Genomic DNA, 21294 nt, shown 5'->3' with positions numbered 1-21294 from the left:
CTGTCTGCTTTATATGTTTTGGTTATTTTCTCATTTTTTGTGAAGGGAAATATAACAAAGTTTGTCAAATCTTAGAGTTCAGCCAAATTCTCACAGGGGTTTGAACAATGGAGCCCAGAAGCAAGTATCTAAGGGGGGGGGGGGTAAGAAAGAAAGAGCACAATAAAATTGGGAGGCTCCAGAGCTCCACTTCTGTGAGCTCCTGCCCAAAATGAGGGCAACTCACAAGTTTTCAAAGATTTCAGGTTTTCACGGCTGGTAACATCATTAGGGTTTGTAGAATCTTTCGGGCTCAAGTGCCGTGTTCTACTGGGGAAAGTAGAAACACGGCACTTGAGCCCGAAAGATTCTACAAACCCTAATCACAAGTTTTGTTTGAACTTTAGCCCCAAAGTAGGCCTGAGTTCTTTTAAGAAAGGGTTGGACTTCGAAGTAGATTAGGGTTGCCAGCCTCCTGGTGGCACTTGAAGATCTCCTGCTATTACAGTTGATTTCCAGATGACCAAGACCAGTTCTCCTGGAGAAAATGGCTGCTTTGGAGGGTGGACTGTGTGGCATGGTTCCATGATGAGGTCCTTCCTCTCTCCAAACCCCACCATCCCCAGACTCCACCTCAAAATCTCCAGGTATTTTCCAACCCACAGCTGGCAACTCTAAGTAAAATATAAGTCCTCCATAAAATTTAGGTTAATGATGGAGTATGGGTTGCCAATCTCTGGTTGGGGCTGGGAGATCTGGAATTACAATGGATCTCTAGTCTAGACTACAGATCCCCTCGAGGAAACCACAGCTTTGGAGGGGACCTCTATGCCAATGCCATTACACCTCCCTGAGATCCCTCCCTTTCCCAGAGCTCACCCTCCACAGGTTCAATCTCCAAATCTCCTGGAAATTTTCAGATTAGATTTGGCAACCTTAACTGGTATAGTAAGTGTTGAAAGAAGAGTAGGGTTGCCAGGTGCAATTCAAGAAATATCTGGGAACTTTGGGGGTGGAGCCAGGAGTTATTGAGGGTGGAGCCAGGAGCAAGGTTGTGACAAGCATAATTGAACACCAAAGGAAGCTTTGACCATCACATTTAAAGGGACCGCACACCTTTTAAATGCTTTCCCTCCATTAGAAATAATTAAGGATTAGAAAGCAATTTGTGACTTACAGTTAGTAATTTTTGTTTCTCTCTTTTATGCATGTAAGATCTTTTTATGCTTTATATCAGTAATGTAAACATGTAACAACTCTTTTCCCTATATCCCTCTCCACAACCTGTTCCCTAACACCCTTGAAACCTAATAAAACATTTAAAATGGAAATAATGAAGGATAGGGGCACCTTCTTTTGGGGCTCATAGAGCGTTTTGAGGAGATGCACCAGATGCTATGATTAAAATATGGTGCCTCTACTTCAAGAATCAGCCCTCCCAGAGTCCCAGATACCCATGGATCAATTTTCCATTATACCCTATGGGAATCGGTTTCCATAGGGAATATAGAGTGTCCAGCAGATGTTTTCCTCCCCCCTCCGCTTTCTGATGACCCTGAAGCAGGGGGAGGGCCTCCAAACTGGAGGATCCCCTGCCCCCCAACCTGGGGATTGGCAACCCTAAAGAAGGGGCAAAAATCCTCAGTTCATCATCTGTTGAAACACAAATGCCTCTAGTCCTCCAAAGGCTTGGAATTTGTGGCCTGCTGAAGTCTGAGTTGCTCACTGTACATGGCCACTTGCTTTTGTTAGAATTGCTTGCAGGGTTCCCAGCTGATCAGAACCAAAGCCCTTGGCATGGGGCTGCTCCTGTGTCTTCCATCCATTGCTCAATCTGCACATGGAGCGTTTTTTTTAATGGCATGGAGAGAAACATTATCTCCTGCTAATGTTGGCAGCAGGGATGAGTTGGCAACCCCAAATGCTCACTGCGAGCACAAACTCACAGTGAGCAATTCACAGTGGGGTGGATTTTGCACACCGCTGCAGATCTTCCAGATGTACTTTGAGCCACGTCATGCAATTCCGTTTGCTTTTCCTTCTTCTTCTTGCCAGACTCAGCACTCTTTTCATTTTCTCCAGTGCCATTCTAAGTTGCTGCCTGCAACTTAAGCAGGAGGTGCTTTAAAAGACAGCCTGGGCTTCTGGAATCTGCTTTGCAAGCTTCCTAGATGTGGCAAATGTTGGAAAGAGGATGCTGGGCATTTGGTCTAATATTTCAGAACTCTTATGACAGAAGCCATAGCTCCAGGGCTTTTTTTGAGCAAGAACACACAGGAATACAGTTCCGGCTGGCTTGGCGTCAGGGGGTGTGGCTTAATATGCAATGAGTTCCTAATGGAACTCCCACAAAAAAGTCCTGTGTGAAACAATCGTGATGTCAGGGGGTGTGGTCTATTATGAAAATTAATTCCTGCTGATTTTTTTTTCCTACAAAAAAAGCCCTGCATAGCTCAGTGGTAGAACATTTGCTTTGCATGTAGAAGGTCCAAGGTTCAAGCCCTGGCATCTCTTTCAAAGCGCTGCGCAGCCTGGGACCAACATATCTGAGGGACCACCTCTTCTCATATTTGCCCTGAAGAGCCTTACACTCAACAAATCAACATCTGCTGGTTGTCCCTGCCTCAAAGGATGTCCACTTAGCTTCAACAAGGGCCAGAAAAAGCCCTGGCCTGGTAGAACATGCTCCCACTTGAGATCAGAGCCCTGCTGGACCTTCTACTGTTCTGTAGGGCCTGTAAAATGGAGCTGTCTCACCAGGCCTTCGGATGAGGTGGCAGGCGTCCAATTAAGTCGGCCTCCCTTCATCTTTAAGCAGCCCAGACTGAGTAGATTTTATAGGCATAGTCAGGGGTCATTATGTAGAAAAAATGGTGCCGGAGCTCATTAGCACAAGACATTTGTATAACTCATTTGCATATGCCACATACCCGGCCCTGACATCACCAGAAGGGGTTCTAAATTATATCAGCATCTACCTTAAAATGCTTGTTGAGTTATAATTGTCATAATAAAACCTTACTCCCATCATACTTTTTAAAATTACTTTCTCCTATGTGGCCCCAGTGCATGATGAAGATTTCCATCTGTCTGCTTTATATGTTCTTTATATGTCCCCCCCCCCTTTTTTTGGCGGGGAAAAATATTAGAAGGTTTGTCAAATCTTAGAATTCTGCAGAAGGGGTTTGGACAATGTAGCCCAGAAGCAAGTTTTTTTTGGGGGGGGGCAGCAAAAAAGAAAGAGCATGATCAAATTTAGAGGATCAGGAGCTCTGCTTCTGTGAGCTCCTGCCCAAAATGAGGCCTGGGCATAGTGACTCTAGCATTGAGATTATTACACTTTAACTGACAGTGCTACCTATTATTAATTCATATTATTCCTAACTGTTTTAATCACTGGATTACTGTTTTGCTCCTGCATACTGTTGTTGTGATCCGCCCTGAACTTGCTTGCAGGGAGGGCAGAATAAAAATTGAAATAAATAAATAAATTCAAAGGGATCTGGGAGTAGGTGATGTGAAAGACCTCTCGGCCTGAGACCCTGGAGAGCTGCTGCCAATCTGAATAGACAATACTGACCCTGATGGACTGATGGTTTGATTAAATATAAGACAGCTTCACGTGTGGGTTCCTGTGACATTGCAGTTACCAGGGGCCTACCAGCTGTTGTGTAGATCTTCCCAATACATGCAGTTGCCATACTGTGAGAACAAGGGGCAACATGCATATTCACCATGTTCATACAACAATGCTACCCCACGAACTGACCATTGGATTATTTACAGTTCACATTCACACATAGTGGGGCTAGGCTTCCCAATCCCCAGGTCCCAGCAGGGGATCCCCCAGTATTACAGGATTCCCCCTGCCCCCAGCCAGCTGGCTGGTGGGGGGAAGCCCCGCCCTCACAGTCACCATGTATCTCTAGAGCTCTGGCAGGGTTAGAAACCTGCAAACAGATCCGTTTTTAAAATGTGTGCCTTTAAAGTTGAGCAGGAAGCAGGAAACAGGAAGCGCTTCATGGGGAAGGGTCAGCAGCAGTTTCGTCAGAGCACAGACCCTCCATTTGTTTTGCTTTTGTTTTCAGTGTAAGTAAAGTTGTGGAGGAACCAGACCCAGTAAGTGTGTGTGTGTGTGAGAGAGAGAGGGGGGGGGAGGGAGGGAGGGGGCAGGGGATTCCCCAGTTTGGAGGCCCTCCCCCCGCTTTAGAAAGCAGAGGGAGGAGGGAAATGTCTATTGGGCACTCTATTATTCCCTGCAAGAATAATGAGGAATTGATCCACGGATATCTGGAGCTCTTGGGGGGGGGGGGAATGTTCTTTGAGGTAGAGGCACCATATTTATGCTTGTCACAGCCTTGATCTTGGCTCCACCCCTAATGTCTCCTGGCTCCATCCCCAAAGTCTCCTGGCTCCACCCCCAAAGTCCCCAGATATTTCTTGAATTGGACTTGGCAACACTAGTGCGGTCCCTTGAAATGTGATGGCCAGAACTCCCTTTGGAGTTCAATTATGCTTGTCACACCCTTGCTTTTGGCTCCACCTCAGTGTCTCACCCTCCACGCCGAAGAGTCTCAGAGCGGCTCACAATCTCCTTTATCTTCCTCCCCCACAACAGACACGCTGTGAGGTGGGTGGGGCTGGAGAGGGCTCTCACAGCAGCTGCCCTTTCAAGGACAACCTCTGCCAGAGCTATGGCTGACCCAAGGCCATGGAACTATAAATACACAGGCCACCTCCTCAGATGACTCCCCATCCAGTGAGAGAAAGCACATTGCCCTCAGTGCTTTACTGCCCACCCACCCCCAAGAAGCAGCCAATGGACTGAAAAGACTGTGGGATACGGTCCTGCCCTTCTATTAAGGAGCTCAGGGTCTCCCCTTTCTTGAGGCAGCTCATGAGGACCCTGGGCCCCCTGGCGATTCCTTGGATGGTCTGGTGGAGTCCTGGAATGATAGACTCTCCAGAGCTATCTAAGAAATCGCACCTAGGCGTCCTCTGCGCCCCCGTTTGAAGCCGACTCCCTGGTATAACCAGGGGTTGCGGCGACTAAAACGGGAACTCAGACGATTAGAGAGGCAATGGCGGCGTACTCGAGACGAAGCGACTCGAACATCTTATAGAGAGAATTTGAAGTCCTATGAGGTGGCAATCAAAACTGCAAAGAGAACATACTTTGCAGCTGAGATTGCGTCCGCAACATCGCGCCCGGCACAATTATTTAGTATAATTCGGAACTTAACAACACTGCCTCAGGGCAGACTACATTGTAAGGAATTGGAAATTGGCTGTGAGGCTTTTGCGAATTTTTTTGCGGATAAGGTCGCATCGCTCCGCCTTGACCTCCCTGCCACATTGGAGGCAGTTAGTGAAACCGAGGCTCCGGGCCTGTCTTCGGATCTTGTTCTGGATGGTTTCAGCCCTCTCAGTTTGGAGGAAGTTGACAGGATTCTCTTATCTGCATGCCCAACAACTTGCAAATTGGACCCATGCCCCTCCTGGCTTATTAAATCTTGCCAGAGGGAGCTTAGATATCCTGTACGGGATATCATAAATAGATCCCTCGCGGAAGGGCAATTTCCAACACAGCTCAAAGAAGCGGTGGTCCGCCCCCTCTTAAAAAAAGCATCTCTAGATCCGGCCCAATTGGCTTATTATCGGCCGGTTTCGAATTTGCCCTATTTGGGCAAACTTATCGAGAGGGCAGTGGCGGTGCAGCTACAGACCTTCCTGGATGACGCTTCCGTCCTTGATCCTCTTCAGTCCGGCTTCCGCCCGGGCCATGGGACGGAGACAGTGCTGGTCGCCCTAGTAGATGACCTGCAACGGCATCTGGACCGGGGCGGTTCGGCGGTACTGATGTTGTTGGACCTATCGGCAGCGTTCGATTATTTATTATTTATTTATTACTTTACATTTATATCCCGCCCTCTCCGCAAGCGGACTCAGGGCGGCTTACAATATCATAAAAACAATCAATTCCATAAAACATATAAAAACATAGTTCACTTATCAATTTAAAACTATTTGCGCTGTCTCAATCCAGTCTGGCGGTATTGGGTTCTGACTATGATCGCCAGCTTCTGTAGGATGTCCGGTGGCAGCCCATTTTCAGTCAACCAGAAAAGCTTGTCTAAACAGTTTGGTCTTACAGGCCCTGCGGAACGCCGACAAATCCCGCAGGGCCCTTATAGCTTCTGGGAGGGTGTTCCAAAGTTCTGGTGCTGCCACCGAGAAAGCCCTGGATCTTGTTACGCATAGCCTGGCTTCTTCCGGTCGACCATCGGTTACTTGCCCGCCGCCTTGCCGACGCGGGGATCCAGGGGTCGGCCTTGCAATGGCTTTCCTCTTTCCTTGAAGGTCAGGGACAGAGGGTCGCGATTGGGGATGAGCTGTCCCGGAGGCACACGCTTGACTGCGGGGTGCCTCAGGGTGCGGTTCTTTCCCCGATGTTATTTAACATCTATATGCGTCCCCTCGCCCAGATTGCCCGAAGGTATGGGCTGGGTTGTCACCAGTATGCTGATGACACCCAGCTCTATCCGCTCATGGGCGGCCGGCTGGTCTCCGCCCCACAAGACCTGGACCGGGTGTTACAGGCTGTGGCTGGGTGGCTCAAACGGAGCGGGCTGAGGCTAAATCCAGCGAAGACAGAGGTCCTTTGCTTGGGCCGTCGCGGCCCGGGAGGGGAAATACCCCTTCCGGTTTTTGACGGTGCTCCGCTGATGGCGGCGCACAGGGTCAAGAGCCTGGGGGTACTTCTGGAGCCTTCTTTAACTATGGAGGCCCAGATAGCAGCCACTGCCAAGTCTGCATTCTTCCACCTTAGGCGGGCAAGGCAGCTGGCTCCCTTCCTGGAACGCGACGATCTAGCAACGGTGATCCATGCTACGGTCACCTCGAGATTGGACTACTGCAATGCCCTCTACATGGGGCTGCCTCTGTGTCGAACCCGGAAATTGCAGCTGGTGCAGAACGCCGCCGCCCGGCTGTTATTGGGGCTCCCAAGATGGAAGCACATTCAGCCGGGACTTCGGACTCTGCACTGGCTGCCAATATCCTACCGAGTTCGGTACAAGGTGCTGGTTATTACCTTTAAAGCCCTATATGGTCTAGGACCTGCCTACCTAAGGGACCGTCTCTCCCCACATGTTCCCCAGAGAGCACTGCGATCGGGATCTCAAAATCTTTTGGTCGTCCCCGGGCCAAAGGAGGCCCGCTTGAAGATCACAAGGGACCGGGCCTTCTCTGTAATGGCTCCATTTTGGTGGAACCAGCTGCCGGAGGAGGTAAGGGCCCTGCAGGATCTTACTCAATTCCGCAGGGCCTGTAAGACAACCCTCTTCCGGCTGGCCCACAACTAACCGGCCTTGTATCCTTGTTTCCTTGTATCTCTGTATACCTGTATACCGACTACTGAATATCGAATATGGAACATCGAAATGTTGAAGACGGTATACCGAATCAGTATTTGAATTTGAATAGAGTGTAGCTTTATGACCGCTGTCTGATTTTAACGACATGTACATTTATAACAAACGTTGGATTTTAATTATTTAATGAAATGTTAATTTTATAGTGTAATTTATTTTTATGTTAGTTTTACATATGTTGTAAGCCGCCCTGAGCCACTCGATGGGAAGGGCGGGATATAAATCCCAGATAAATAAAAATAAATAAATAAAAAAATAAAAAATGAGGCTCGTTAGGCTGAGAGAGCATGAATGGCCCAAGGTCATTCACTGAGCTTCATGACTGTGGGATCTGAACCCAGGTCTATTTAGTCCTAGTCTGACATGTTAACTGCTACACCATACTGACTTTTATATATTTTGGCCCTCAAACTTGATTGATCCTGCTCAACCTCTGTGGCTCTTTGGACATAACATGAAACCATGGTTTATTTTGAATAATATGTTGGGCACCATCCTGAGCCTTACAGGGGAGGGCGGTTTGGACATTTAATAAATGTAATTAAGAAATAAATTTTCTTAGTAGGTGAAACCAGGATTTGGCTCACATTTGATCCATTGAGTCCTGGTTTGCTTTGACAAATACGGTTGCACTGCCTTCTCTCTCTAGCACGGAATTGTATCAGGATTATTCAGACTTGGCTACATCAGGGGTGTACGGCCTAATATTCAAAGGAGTTCCTGCTACAAAAAAAGCCCAGGTGAAACTAACTGTGGTGAATAAAGCAGCTTCAGATCCTGGTTCGATGAAGCCTAACTTAGTGGAATGGCACACACGAAGACTACCATAGTACCTGGTTTAATTAAATCATGGTTTTGCATGATATCCAAGCTGAGCCACTATAGTTTTGAGGTTTTAGACATTTCGTTTGGATTTTTTCCACTTTCAGATTTACTATTGAAACATTCACCGCACTGCCCTACATTACTTTTATTTTGTGAACAGACCTCAAAAATCTGTTGGGGGCATGTTGAGAGTTCAGTTATAAACTAAATTAATGAATAGTCCAGATCTGGCTCTGGATCAGGGATGCGCAAATTGTAACATGTAAGACTGCCACCCCTAGCTCTGGGAATTCTTGGTAATTTGCAGGTGGTGCCCGGAGAGGGCATTAGGATAGCAATAGCGATGGATCCCATCCCACACACACTGCAGAAGCCGAGAGGTATTTAAAGGGTTAATTTACTTATAAATGTATTCAACAAATAGAGGGGAAGGTGAAGTTGCCTGCTAAGGGATCGGGGCCTAGAACAGCTTCTAGTTTCTGTTTCTTGTTCCTTCTTTTTTGGTGCTTTCTGGGTAGGGTTGCCAGCTCTGGGTTGGGAAATACCTGGGGATTTGGGGGGATGGACCCTGAGGGGGGCAGGGTTTGAGGAGGGGGGACTTCAGTGTAGTAGAATGCCATGGAGTCCATCTTCCATGGCAGCCATTTTCTCCAAGTGAACTAATCTGTCGCCCAAAGGTCAGTTGTAATAGCAGATCTTCAGCCACCACCTGGAGGCTGGCCACTCTCTAAACTGTGCTGCAGAGCAGGAGAGAAGTTTGCCTTGTAGCTTTAGTTATCCATGCTGTGTATCTGAAGGTTAAGTAAAGGTTTTACTTCATGAAAACTGCAACGTCTATCAGAGAGCAAAGTTTGGAGTGCAGATAGAGTTCAGCAGGGATGTAATACTATAGAGTCAACACTCTAAATCTGCCGTTTCCTCCATGGAAATTGCTCTCTTTATGATCTAGAGATCTCTTTCAATTCTGGGAGATCTCCAGGTCCCACCTGAAGGATTGTAACCCTAGCAACACACCAAGACATACGCAGCCCAGCAGTCCTGTATAGTGGCCTACCGGAAAGATTTTTTTTGGGGGGGGGGGGGACAGAGTGGAGAAGAGTTATCACTCATCTTTCAAGCAGCTGCAGACAACTGGTGTGCTGTCCCTGGTTTGATAGAAAACAAATTTCTTTGGGACGTAAATACTGGGTGGCCAAATTTGCTTAATGTCAGAGCCACATAGAAAAAATGTCATAGCCGCAAGACCTGAACGGCAGATGCTTGAGAGCCACAAGACAGGGAGGGAGAGGTGGAAAGAAAACAACTTTAACTTTAAATGCATTTTCCAAGCTGCCAGCTGGCTTAGCTTGGAGAAGTGATTTAAAGAGATGAATGCCTTCTCCAAGCTGGCTGATGTGGTGGTAGAGGCTTTGAGAGCCACACAACATGTGTGAAAGAGCCACATGTGGCTTCTGAGCCACAGTTTGGCCACTCCAGTATAGCCCTATCCCATCCAATCCAGGAAGCTAAACAGGGTCACTGCTTGGATGGGAAACCACCAAAGCTAAGTAGAGTTAGAACTTGGAAGGGGATCTGCCAAGAAAGACACTGCAGAAGAGAGCAATGGCAAAGCACCTTAGCTTCTCACTTGCCTTGGAAGCCAGCTGCTGGGGTCGCCATAAATTGGTTGCAGCTCAACAGCACTTAAGTACATGTGTAAATTCCATATATTTATTGATGGCATACAGTGTCCATATAACGACCACATAAACTGTATAAAAAAACCATGCACCACACGTGTGCCACCAAACCTAGGAAACCACAAGCATAATGCAGAAAATGGAAACTCTTGGTAAGAATAGACGTGATTCGAATAAGAAATTACATGGGAGATGTTCACTCATTCCTAGTCACGTGTCCCTCTTTATATCTGCCACATGCTGGAGGATAAGGGGTTACATCCCATCAGGATGCCTTGAAGACTGTAAAAGTATATACCACCAGGGCTTTTTTTTGTAGCAGGAACTCCTTTGCCTATTAGGCCACACACCCCTGATGTAGCCAATCCTCCTGGAGCTTACAGTAGACCCTATATTAAGAGCCTTGTAAGCTCTTGGAGGATTGGCTACATCAGGGATGTGTGGCCTAATAGGCAAAGGAGATCCTGCTACAAAAAAAGCCCTGTATGCTACATTCCCTATTCTACACAGGTGGAATTGCTGTTTCACGCGAACAGAACAACTGTTAATTTCTTGACTCAAAGAGATTTGCTGTGATGAGCTTTGAGAACTTCATACCCAGGGGAAAATGCTTTAATGTTCATTTAAGTTCTAACATACTTCTTCCAGTATCCTGTAGCCTTCTTCCTGGCTACAAAGCTTTCTCCTCTTACCCTTAGCTCTGTTCTGCAAGATGCTTCATGCTTACAGCCTTATGCCAAGACACAATGTGTCTCCCTTGCCCAATTTTACATCCTTATATTATCCTTCAGCGGCATTCTGCAGCCCAGCTTTAATTAACCCCATTATATTTTATTGGATTACATCCTTCCCGCACAAAACCCTCTTTTATGGTTTCGATTGTTCATAGAGCACCGTTCACTGGATCTGGACTGGAATGTTCCTACTCGCCAAATGAACTCTGGGGAGGAGGTCATTTTAAGAACTGCGCAGAACGATATAGAAATACCTTCACTTTCTAGCTGCTACCTACCGCTGCAAAAGCCTCTGGTTTTGTACTTTCCCGCTGCATAATACAAACCTATCATTTCAGCCTAAACTGACTTCAGCTCCCTGCACTTGTTCCAGGCCAGTTAATATTAAACACATCTTCAGTGCTCTTTTCATTCAAGTCACTTTGCATCTGTTATCTCCATAGTCCTTTATAATAATCCTTTAAGGTAGATGTGTATCATTATTCCCATACTAAAAATGGGTGGCTTGCTTAGGGCCACTTCCTGCACATCCAGCCAATGCGCCATCTGCAACCAGGCCTGTAGCTACAGGAGACAGCGGGGGGGGGGGGGGGCAGGCTGCCGCACCCAAACCCCCCTTCCACCTGTATGGCTCCTCCTTCCCCACCGCTCTCCCTGCCACTACTCTCCCCACACTCTTCCTGCTCCATTCTTGCCACTGCTATTCTCCCCACTGCTCTTGCTGCCCTATTCTTGCTGCACCTGCTCTCCCCACTACTCTTGCTGCCCTCTTCTTGCCAACCCCACACTCGCCGCCGTTGCTGCTTTCATGGCCCCTGCTCTCCTTCTGCTCTTGCCACTTCCACACTCCTTTTTTATTTATTTTTTTTAAAGTGTGTGACATCATTTTGGGCCCCTGGGCCCCTCCACCTAAAATTTTATTCCCTGGGCCCCCCTCACCTAAAATGTTCTGGCTACGGGCCTGTGTGCAGCAGAGGCTTCCATTTGCTGCTAGGTTGCATCAGCTCTTAATGCTGAACTCCTTTCTCTATTTTTCCCTGTTAGGCTACAAGTACCCAAAGAGCCCTGACCTGGGTAGCCCAGGCTAGCCCAATCTCATCAGATCTCGGAAGCTAAGCAGGGTCGGTCTTGGCTGGTCTTTGGATGGGTGACCTCCAAGGAATACCAGGGGCGTTAACAGAGGCAGACAATGGGAAACCACCTCTGAAATGTCTCATGCCTTAAAAAACAAGTCTAGCACACCACATAATGAGGCTTAACACTAAAATAGTTAGACATTCTGGCTGCCAGACAATCTTAAGATCTTCTGGCTATTCTACACACAATGCTAGATGATGGTGATGATGATGATGACAGCCAGTTTGGTGTAGTGGTTAAGTGTGTGGACTCTTATCTGGGGGAACCGGGTTTGATTCCCCACTGCTCCACTTGCACCTGCTGGAATGGCCTTGGGTCAGCCATAGCTCTCACAGAGGTTGTTCTTGAAAGGGCAGATGCTGGGAGAGCTCTCTCAGCCCCACCCACCTCACAGGGTGTCTGTTGTGGGCGGGGGGGGGGGAGTAAAGGAGATTGTGATTGCTCTGAGACTCTGAGATTTGGAGTGGAGGGCGGGATATAAATCCAATATCTTCTTCTTCTACCCAAACCAGGAAGGTCCAATATTCCCTTATGTTGTTTCAGTATTTATAGAGTTTATGTAAAGTTTAGTCAAGCTAGAGAATCTTCACCAGCAAACCATCCTTTTCACACCTCTTTATAAAATCTCTAAATTTTGCCATCACTGTCTCTCCTTGCTGGGAAAAGATGTATTAGCTATCGAAAGGACTGGGAGCCCTGCTAAGGGAAAGTTGGCAGTCTTATAGATATAAGAGAATCTGGGAAAGCAGGTCATTAACCCAGAGATCAGGACCAGCATTGCCTACTGACCAAAAGAAGATCCCTTGCCCTGATGTGCAGAAATCATAAGATTTCCATACCATGAATAGATATGCATGTCATGTGTAAGCCTGTTGTTAAAGGCACAGCTACAGTACCCAGGTCAAAAGCTGGCAACCCTAGTGAAGAAAGACAATGGCCTACAGACAAACCCACATGCATATACTACAGTCCTCTTGGGCACCCCTTGTATATATAGATGGAGTGCATCTTGAAGGAAATACTTTGGCTTTTTAGTAGGATGGGCTAAGATGGTGCAGCTCTTGTGAACACTGTTGAGATGCTGCAAGTCTACACTGTAAGTAATCACTGATTATCCGTGCAGTCCTCAACAGAATAACTCACTTCTAAGCCCATTGACCTCAATGGACTTTGAATGATATAACTCTGTTTAGAATTACCCTCTAAGGTGGTGATCCTAAAATCATTTTCCTATTGAATAAAAAAGGCTTACTTCCAAGGATACATGCTAAAGCTTGATAATTGACAGAGATGCACAAGATAGGGTTGTCAACTTCAGGCTGGGAAGTATATATAGATTTGGGTAGGGGAGAGACTGCAGCAGAATATAATGCCACAGAGTTCGTCCTCCAAAGCCGCCATTTTCTACAGGAGGAACTGATCGTTGTAGTAATTCTAAGAGATCTCCAGGTTCCACCTGGAAGTTGTCAACGCTAGCACAAGAAGAGCATGTCCCGTAGAGAGACGAATGCCCTCAGCTCTTACAGCTCCACTGGTGCCGAAAGGAAATTAATTAGCACATCACAGAAAAGAGCTTGTTTGACACAGTGCTTGGATCCAGCTCAACATGTTGCTAGCAAGCAATATCTGATGCTTTGCAAAACAAGGCAAACTGTTCTATAAGGATAAAGCAGTAGACAAGTGCACCTTTAAGACCAACTAAGTTTTATTCAGAATGTAAGCTTTCGTATGCTCTTAAGCAGCATACAAAAGCTTACATTCTGAATAAAACTTAGTTGGTCTTAAAGGTGCATTTGTCTACTGCTTTGTTCTATTGCTTCAGACCAACACGGCTGCCTACTGGGATCTGTTCTATAAGGATGTATTTTTTTTTTAAAAAAAAGGTCACATCTTCTGATAGTGTAAGCCAAGGGTAACTTCTCCTTGACTCGAATTGGGCAGAAATAAGGACCTGTGAGGATCGTGACCACCTCTGTTCTGTCTACCTTGACTATCAGCTACTTGTACCAGTTCTGTATTCTTATTTCACAATCGGGTACAATCAGCCAGGCAAATGTTTCTGAAATGTGTGTTTTCTGTCTCCAGGCTATTAATTGTGATGACACATGAAGAGATAAGAGGACTTTAATTTTCAGAGGATAGCCCTCTGCTGATGAGAGATACACAACAGAAACTTGCTTTGATTAGCAAACGGAAGAGATCCCAGGGAAGAAAAGGGGACAACGGGGAGCATGAGTTCTCGTTATGCCCCCCCCCCTTGAGCATAGCATCTCTCTTATCTCCCAAAGAAAAGAGGCTCCAGCAGTGATCAAATTACAAAGTAGGAAAGAGAAGATTCTGGGGGATTTCAGCACTCCATAGGAGCCTTAGGAGTGAGACAAAAGAATGGAAGATTGTTATTTTCTCTCCTGTTATTTATCATTTTCTAAAGCATGCAGCCCTGCCGTTGAGGTTAACCAGCATGCTCAAATGCAGAGGATTTCAAACGAGCTAACTGTGAATGGTCTCTGTCCTGTAGATGAAACCAAAGATGCCTCCCCTGGCGCCTCTTCTCAGAAGGACAAGCAAAGGATAAATGCCCATTGCACGGGTCTTGGGGCAAAGTCTGGGGCTGTGGCTGACAAGCATAACTGTGGGGGCCCAGAAGCAAGCTGTGGCTTTGCATTTACTGTATACATGACTAAAGAGACGTTATAAGATCATTGAGTCCAGAGTCTAGAATATCCTAGCTGCACTGTAGGATGAAAAGATTTCCTACCTTGGTCCGCAATAAGAACAGATGTTTCCATAGAAAGGCCCATTAGCATTTGCAGAATTTTAGTGCATTTAGGCTGGTTCGTCTTAACTCCCCATACAGTTATCCATCCTTAGGTCTATCAGACCATGATGGTTAAATGCAGCCTCCGTGCTCTAAGGCAGTGTGCCTCTGAGGACTGATTCATACGTTGCAAAGTCATTGCAGCTCCTATGAGGGCTTATGACAGACATGTGCTGGCAGTTCCCTTCTGGGAATTTAATTTCTTGCCATGCACAGGCCAAAGTCAGTTTGGGACTCTGGTCCATGGGGAAAGTGCCCCACTGATGCAAATTCTGTACTGACAAATAAGCTTCATTCAATATGCATGGATGCTATTTGGGAAACCCTATTATAGTCCCCATAGAGTATGATAGAGAATACATCCAGGGGTATCTAGGGTTCAGGGGTGGGGGGCTGTTTTTTAAGGCTACCAGATTTACAGCATAGGTACTGGTCCCTCTCCTTACCTCCCCAGCTTTCAAAAAGATTGGATCAGGGGGTCCAAATCTATGGGCCCCCAAAGTAGGTGCTCCCATCCGCCATTGCTTTTAATGAAGGGGGAAAAGGCATTTAGAGGGATCACAGTCCCTTTAAATGCCTTCTCCAAGCCACACGACTCTGCACTGAGTGAACTCTGAAGGTGTTTAAAGTGTTCATAGACATTTTAAATACCTCCAAGTGGCAAGTTCACTGCAAGCCCTTTAAACACCTTCTAGGTGAGCTCGCCTCAGAGTCACACAGCTTGGAGAAAACATTTAAAGGAACCACAATTCCTTTAAATGCCCTTTACGTTCAGCTATCCAGTAGTCCTGAAAATCCTGAATATTTGGGGGACTTAGCCATTTTGGATAGCAGAAATTAAGCCCCAATCAACAACTAGCTTAGGTATTTTGGGGTTTTTTTCCATTTCAGTTTATGTTGAATGCACACCTGTAACTCTAACCACTGCACCACACTAGCTCCAAGACTATGGCTGAGGAGGGCAGAACCAGGTGATTTATGAATCTCTCCTGGGAGAACCTGGACATTCTTTGCTTTTCAGACCTCAACACCATCATTTTATTGTGTCCAGAAGAACTCGTTACTAAATAAACTGAAATTTTCCAGCTGTCAGCACTGCAAATCCTTTTATACCTTATATGAAGAAGAGCAAATAAAAAGCAAAGAAAGTAATGATTCCATCTTGGTTTTATTCTGCATTATGTATAAGAAAATCATTGTTGTTTCCTTTCTAGTGAGGACCAAGAACATCCTGATCTGGGGCAGTTGTTTTCCTACTATTTTAACAGAAATTAGGTTTGCCAATATTGGCAGCTCCTGAAATGAAACATTGTACATATGAACATATGAAGCTGCCTTCTACTGAATCAGACCCTTGGTCCATCAAAGTCAGTATTGTCTTCTCAGACTGGCAGCGGCTCTCCAGGGTCTCAAGCTAAGGTTTTTCACACCTATTTGCCTGGACCCTTTTAGTTGGAGATGCGGGGGGATTGAACCTGGGACCTTCTGCTTACCAAGCAGATGCTCTACCACTGAGCCACTGTCCCTCCCATTTTGGTGCTTGGAGAGGGCCTATAGAAGGTAGTATCTGCTTGGCCTAGGCAGTGGAGGCCAGAGAAGGCCTGGGGTGGGAGCCTTCTGATGCCAAATCCAAAGTAAAACTATCTTCAAACTAGGGTTGCCAAGTCTAACTCAGAAAATACCTGGGGACTTTGGGGGTAGAGCCAGGAGACTTTCCCATTCCCTAAAATAAATAAAAATACAGCAGTGCAGTTGCCCTGAATACAGTCATCATTTCCTCATCCCCCAGCAGCTGGCTGCACTTCCACTCTTTCTCTCTCTCACACATACAGAGGCACACAGCAGCCAAAATAAACACAGTTTGGAAGCACACAGTTTGTGGTCTCACTGCAGCAATTTACTCACCATGGAAGTTGTTGACTGCTCTGTACTCAACCCAGTTCGTCAGACTTACACAGGGAAACCAGAGGTTACTGTTAGTGTGCAAATGGCTTTTTAAGGTACTGGAAAACAAACAGAGGTTCTGGGCTCCTTCCCTCTCTTTCAACAGGCATGTTGTTCTGCAGGCTCATCGTGCCCCCATTCAGCCTGGCTCAAGATTTAAAGGCACACACACATTTCTAAAAGTGAATTGTTCCCAAGCATCTTCTTAAGCTTTCTAAGGTTTGAAGGCACATGGAGGCTACTGGGGCAGGGAAAGAGCCTGCCAGTCTAGAAGATCCTCCACTGGGACCTAGGGATTGGCAAGCCTATTTCAAACTTTGTAATGGAGACTTCCTAAACATAAGTTGAATATCTGATTGGATTTAGTTTGCTATGTCCCCAAATTCTAAGGCATGTGAGATAGGTCCTGGTGATATCATGAAGTAGGGGCATAGTCACAGATAGTCCCTAGTCACTGCAGGACACTTGTCACCATGCATTTGTGAACTCTTGGAAACTAGTAGGGTTCCCAGCCTTCCACTGGGGCAGGGTTTCCCCTGGCTTGGGGGCCTCCAACCTGCCAGCACAGAGCTGGCCAGCTGGGGGATCCCCACCCCTGAAACCTCCATTGATGCCCAAAATGCCAGGCATGATGATGTCACTTTCATGTGCTATCATCATGCTGCATGCAAAAGAGAGGCTTCCCCTGCTGCAGCCAGGTAAGACCTGGCAATGCTAGAAACTAGTGAAAAGTCCCACAAGCCTTATGAAGACTAACAGCTTGATAAAGATATGGATTCGAAACAGACCTGTCATGTACTGCAAACCTTGATGTCTTCATGCTCAAGGTTTCAGCTGTTACAGAGATTGCTTCTTCTTGTTCATTCAGCCTAAGAGGATTGTTTATCAGCTCAGTCCTTTTAAGATTGCATTTCAGCAGGGTTTATTTCCCACCTGTATTTTGTATGTCTTTTAATGTAATAATGCACTTTGTAGTTTGCATGTAGTTTACACTTTGTTGTTGTTCAATCGCACAGTCGAGTCCGACTCTTTGCGACCCCATGGACAAAGTCACACCAGGCCCTCGTCTTCCACCATCCTCTGAAGTCTGCTCAAATTCATATTAGTTACATCAGTAACACTGTCCAGCCATCTCATCTTTTGCTGTCCCCTTCTTCTTTTGCCTTTTGTATTTCCTAGCATCAGGGTCTTCTCCAGAGAGTGTTCTCTTCTCATTTGGTGGCCAAAGTATTTGAGCTTCAGCATCTGACCTTCCAGGGAACAGTCTGGGTTGATTTCCCTTAGGACTGACTGATTTGATCTTCTTGCAGTCCAAGGGACTCTCAAGAGTCTTCTCCAGCACCACAGCTCAAAAGCATCTATTCTTTATAGCCAGCTTGGCCTTCTTTATGGTCCAGCTCTCACAGCCATACATTACCACTGGGAATACCATCGCTTTGACTATACAGACTTTTATTGGCAGAGTGATGTCTCTACTTTTTATTATACTGCCCAGGTTCCCTATAAATATTTTTTGTAAAAAACAGGTCCTGTTTACATTCTTCAAGGTTGCTTTTATATTTTTGGCTAATCTCCAGGTGGGGCCTGGAGATCTTCTGCTATTACAACTGATGACCACGATCAATTTCCCTGGAGAAAATGGCTGCTTGGAGAATGGTCTCTGTGGTACTGTACCCTGCTGAGGTCCCTCCCCTCCCCAAATCCCACTGAACCCAGGCTTCATGCCCAAAATCTCCAGGTATTTCCCAACCCAGAGCTGGCAACCCTACACATGACAATATTTATTTATTTGTTTGTTTTTAGTCCACCCTTCCTGCAGAACAGGCTCCGGGTGGATTACATCATAAGAGACAATCAACAGTTAAAACCAATTAAAATATATAAAATCTAAAATTACAGAGTAACAGCAGAGACTAAAATGGCAAATTCTGCCTCAAAAACATGGCCTATTGTTCAGGTCCAGGTCCTATAACACTGGGATGGAATGAAAGGGGGGAGGCCAATAACAATTGATTTCCACCTGCCACAAGCAGTTGTGCTATGTATTATTTGTAAATGTGAGCAGTCATAGTTATGTCCCTTGAAAAGTTTTTTGTTGTTCAATCGCACAGTCGAATCCAACTCTTTGTGACCTCATGGACAAAGTCATGCCAGGCCCTCCTGTCTTCTACCATCCTCCGAAGTCTGCTCAAAATTGTGTCAGTTACATCAGTAATGCTGTCCAGCCATCTCATCTTTTGCCATCTCCTTCTTCTTCTGCCTTCTGTCTTTCCCAGCATCAGGGTCTTCTCCAGCAAGTCCAGTGAGTCTCCCTTCGTACAAAAAAATGAAGAAGAATTGCAGATTTATACCCCACCCATCTCTCTGAATCAGAGACTCAGAGCGGCTTACAATCTCCTATATCATCTCCCCCCACATCAAACACCCTGTAAGATGGGTGGGGCTGAGAGGACTCTCACAGCAGCTGCCCTTTCAAGGACAATTCCTGCGATAGCTATGGCTGACCCAAGGCCATTCCAGCAGCTGCAAGTGGAGGAGTGGGGAATCAAACCCGGTTCTCCCAGATAAGAGTCCACACACTGTGAAATGACATGTCAATTAATTATGTACTAAATCCACAGGAGTCTCAAAAGAAGCCATCAAGACTGATGGCTGGCAGAGCATCCTGAGCATTCCCCCCCAAACCAGCAGAGTCTGAGCCTTGGCAATCCTATGGACTGCATTACTGTGTTCTGGGGTTGCCAGCTCCAGATTGTGAAATACCTGGAGATTTTGGGAGTGGAGCCTAAGAAAGGACAGGGTTTGGGGAAAGGAGTGGAGTATAATGCCATAGAGCAGGGGTGTCAAACTCATTCATTACAGAAATCTCATGGTCAATGCTTTGAGCCTAAGTCCCATGGGAAAACATGAAATGGCTGGGCATTGCAAGCTTTTGTACATAAGTTGCGTCATATACTGGTCAGCCAATGGAGAAAATAAGAGGCTTTACTCTGTAGCTTCTGCGCAATTGAGCAAGCCTGGCAAAGCAAGCTGTGATGCAAAAGGAAGTTAGAGAGAGAGAAGGAAGCAGATGACAGTGAGTTGCTCGCCAGCCTGATAGGAGCCCTCTGGAGGCCTGATCCGGCCTCTGGATCACACGTTTGACACCCCTGCCATACCTTTCAAAGCAGCTATTTTCTCCTGCAGAACTGATCTCTGTCACCTTGAGATCTCCAATCGCCATGAAGTTGGCAACCCTACTGTGTTCAATATTATAAGCCAACAGGCCTTTAGAGGTAGCAAAATCAGTGTTTGATGCTCCCTATTTTCTCTGTTCTCTTTTTCTACTAGGTTAGCCTGAGGAGAAGGGTAAAGAAACTGGCTACCAAGATGGTAATCACCAGTGGAAATGAAGAAGAAAAAGCCAACCAAGAAAAGGAAAGCAAGGAAGAAACCATCCTGGCAATGCTGGGAATCATCGGGACAATCCTTAACCTCATTGTGATCATTTTTGTGTACATTTACACAACGTTGTGAACCACAGATGCCAAGCCATTCCAGACAGCTGACACAAGGTGACAGCAAACTGTGGTGCGTTATTGACACGTGGTTTAACGAGAACAGACGTTTTTGTGTATTAAGATGCCATAAAACCGTTGCCCGCAGGGGGCTGGAGGTTGAAGCACAATTAATCTAACAAGACTTTTTTCACATGGTTATCAGCAGAACTCTCCCCTGCCTGCCTGCTCTGCCCTTTCTGTTTTAATTTGTTCTCAAGAAAGAACTGCAAATATGTAAGTATCAGCTCTGGAGGAACCCACTACAGACCGGACATTTTGATACAGCCAAAGGAAGATGGAACATTCTTGTAAACAGTTTCCAATGTATAGCATAGTCATGCCCAGATATGTTCCACAGATAGCTAAGTAGCTGTCTTTTTGTGTCTTTTAGATCACATCATCTTCTCTTTTCATTTACATTGAAGCTAACAAGCTTTTTTACATAAAAGAAATAATGAAAATGAGGGACATATAATGCAGTGGCGTGGGTGGGGGGAAACTACCATTTTGTTGAGCTGCCTGAGAAAGCAAAAGATGAAACCTTTGGCGAAGTCTGTGACATGTTTCTTTTCTCTCTCGTCCGCCTGATATCTGTCTCTTCATACCAAGGTTTATAAATATCTATTTTTAATAAATGTGCTATATTTTTTAGCATGAAACAAACATTACAGAGACACTCAAGTCATTTGTTTAACCTGGATTTCCTCCATGGAAGAGCCTCCCCCATCTCACCCCAATTTCTCAGCCTTTTTAAAACAGAAGATATCCTTCAGTGATCTAATGGTCACTTTGTTTTCAGGCACCAAGTTGCAAAGTAACATGGTAACTTGCTCAGTAACTTGCTGTTGGAATGCCAATTGGAAAGTATTGCCTATGATAGGATATTAACAGAAAAAGAGTTGATTATATACTCCACTTTCCCAAGAAGTCTCAAAACATCTCACAGTCTCCTTCCTTTCCTCTCCCCACAGTAGATACCTTGTGTGGCAGGTGGGACTGAGAGAGTGGTCCAAAATCACCCAGTACGCCTCACAGGAAGGAGTGGAGAATCAAACCCCAGTTCTCTAGATTAGAGTCCACTGCTCTTAACCACTACACCACACTGGCAGGATTTCTGGGCAAGATATGAGCAGGGTTGACTACCACAATACCCACCACATATGCTCAGTCTCCTCAGAGTGTTACATACAAAAAACTGCAGTTGAC

The 21294-nt window shown here is 46.0% G+C and overlaps 1 protein-coding gene across 2 annotated transcripts in view; it reads left to right on the top strand.

Moving 5' to 3' along the window:
• TUNAR (TCL1 upstream neural differentiation-associated RNA) overlaps positions 1 to 20751 on the top strand; it is an 82384-nt gene extending 61633 nt beyond the window's left edge. For both annotated transcript variants that reach the window (XM_060261892.1, XM_060261891.1), the window contains one exon: positions 19880 to 20751. In XM_060261892.1, coding sequence (XP_060117875.1) covers positions 19919 to 20065 — 147 coding nt within the window. In that variant the 5' untranslated portion in view covers positions 19880 to 19918 and the 3' untranslated portion in view covers positions 20066 to 20751. The remainder of the gene's footprint in view (positions 1 to 19879) is intronic.
• The last annotated feature ends 543 nt before the right edge of the window (positions 20752 to 21294 follow it).

Source organism: Heteronotia binoei, chromosome 21 (genome assembly GCF_032191835.1).
Source record: "Heteronotia binoei isolate CCM8104 ecotype False Entrance Well chromosome 21, APGP_CSIRO_Hbin_v1, whole genome shotgun sequence".
Classification (NCBI taxonomy): domain Eukaryota; kingdom Metazoa; phylum Chordata; class Lepidosauria; order Squamata; family Gekkonidae; genus Heteronotia; species Heteronotia binoei.
This window is presented reverse-complemented; position numbering and strand designations above follow the sequence as displayed.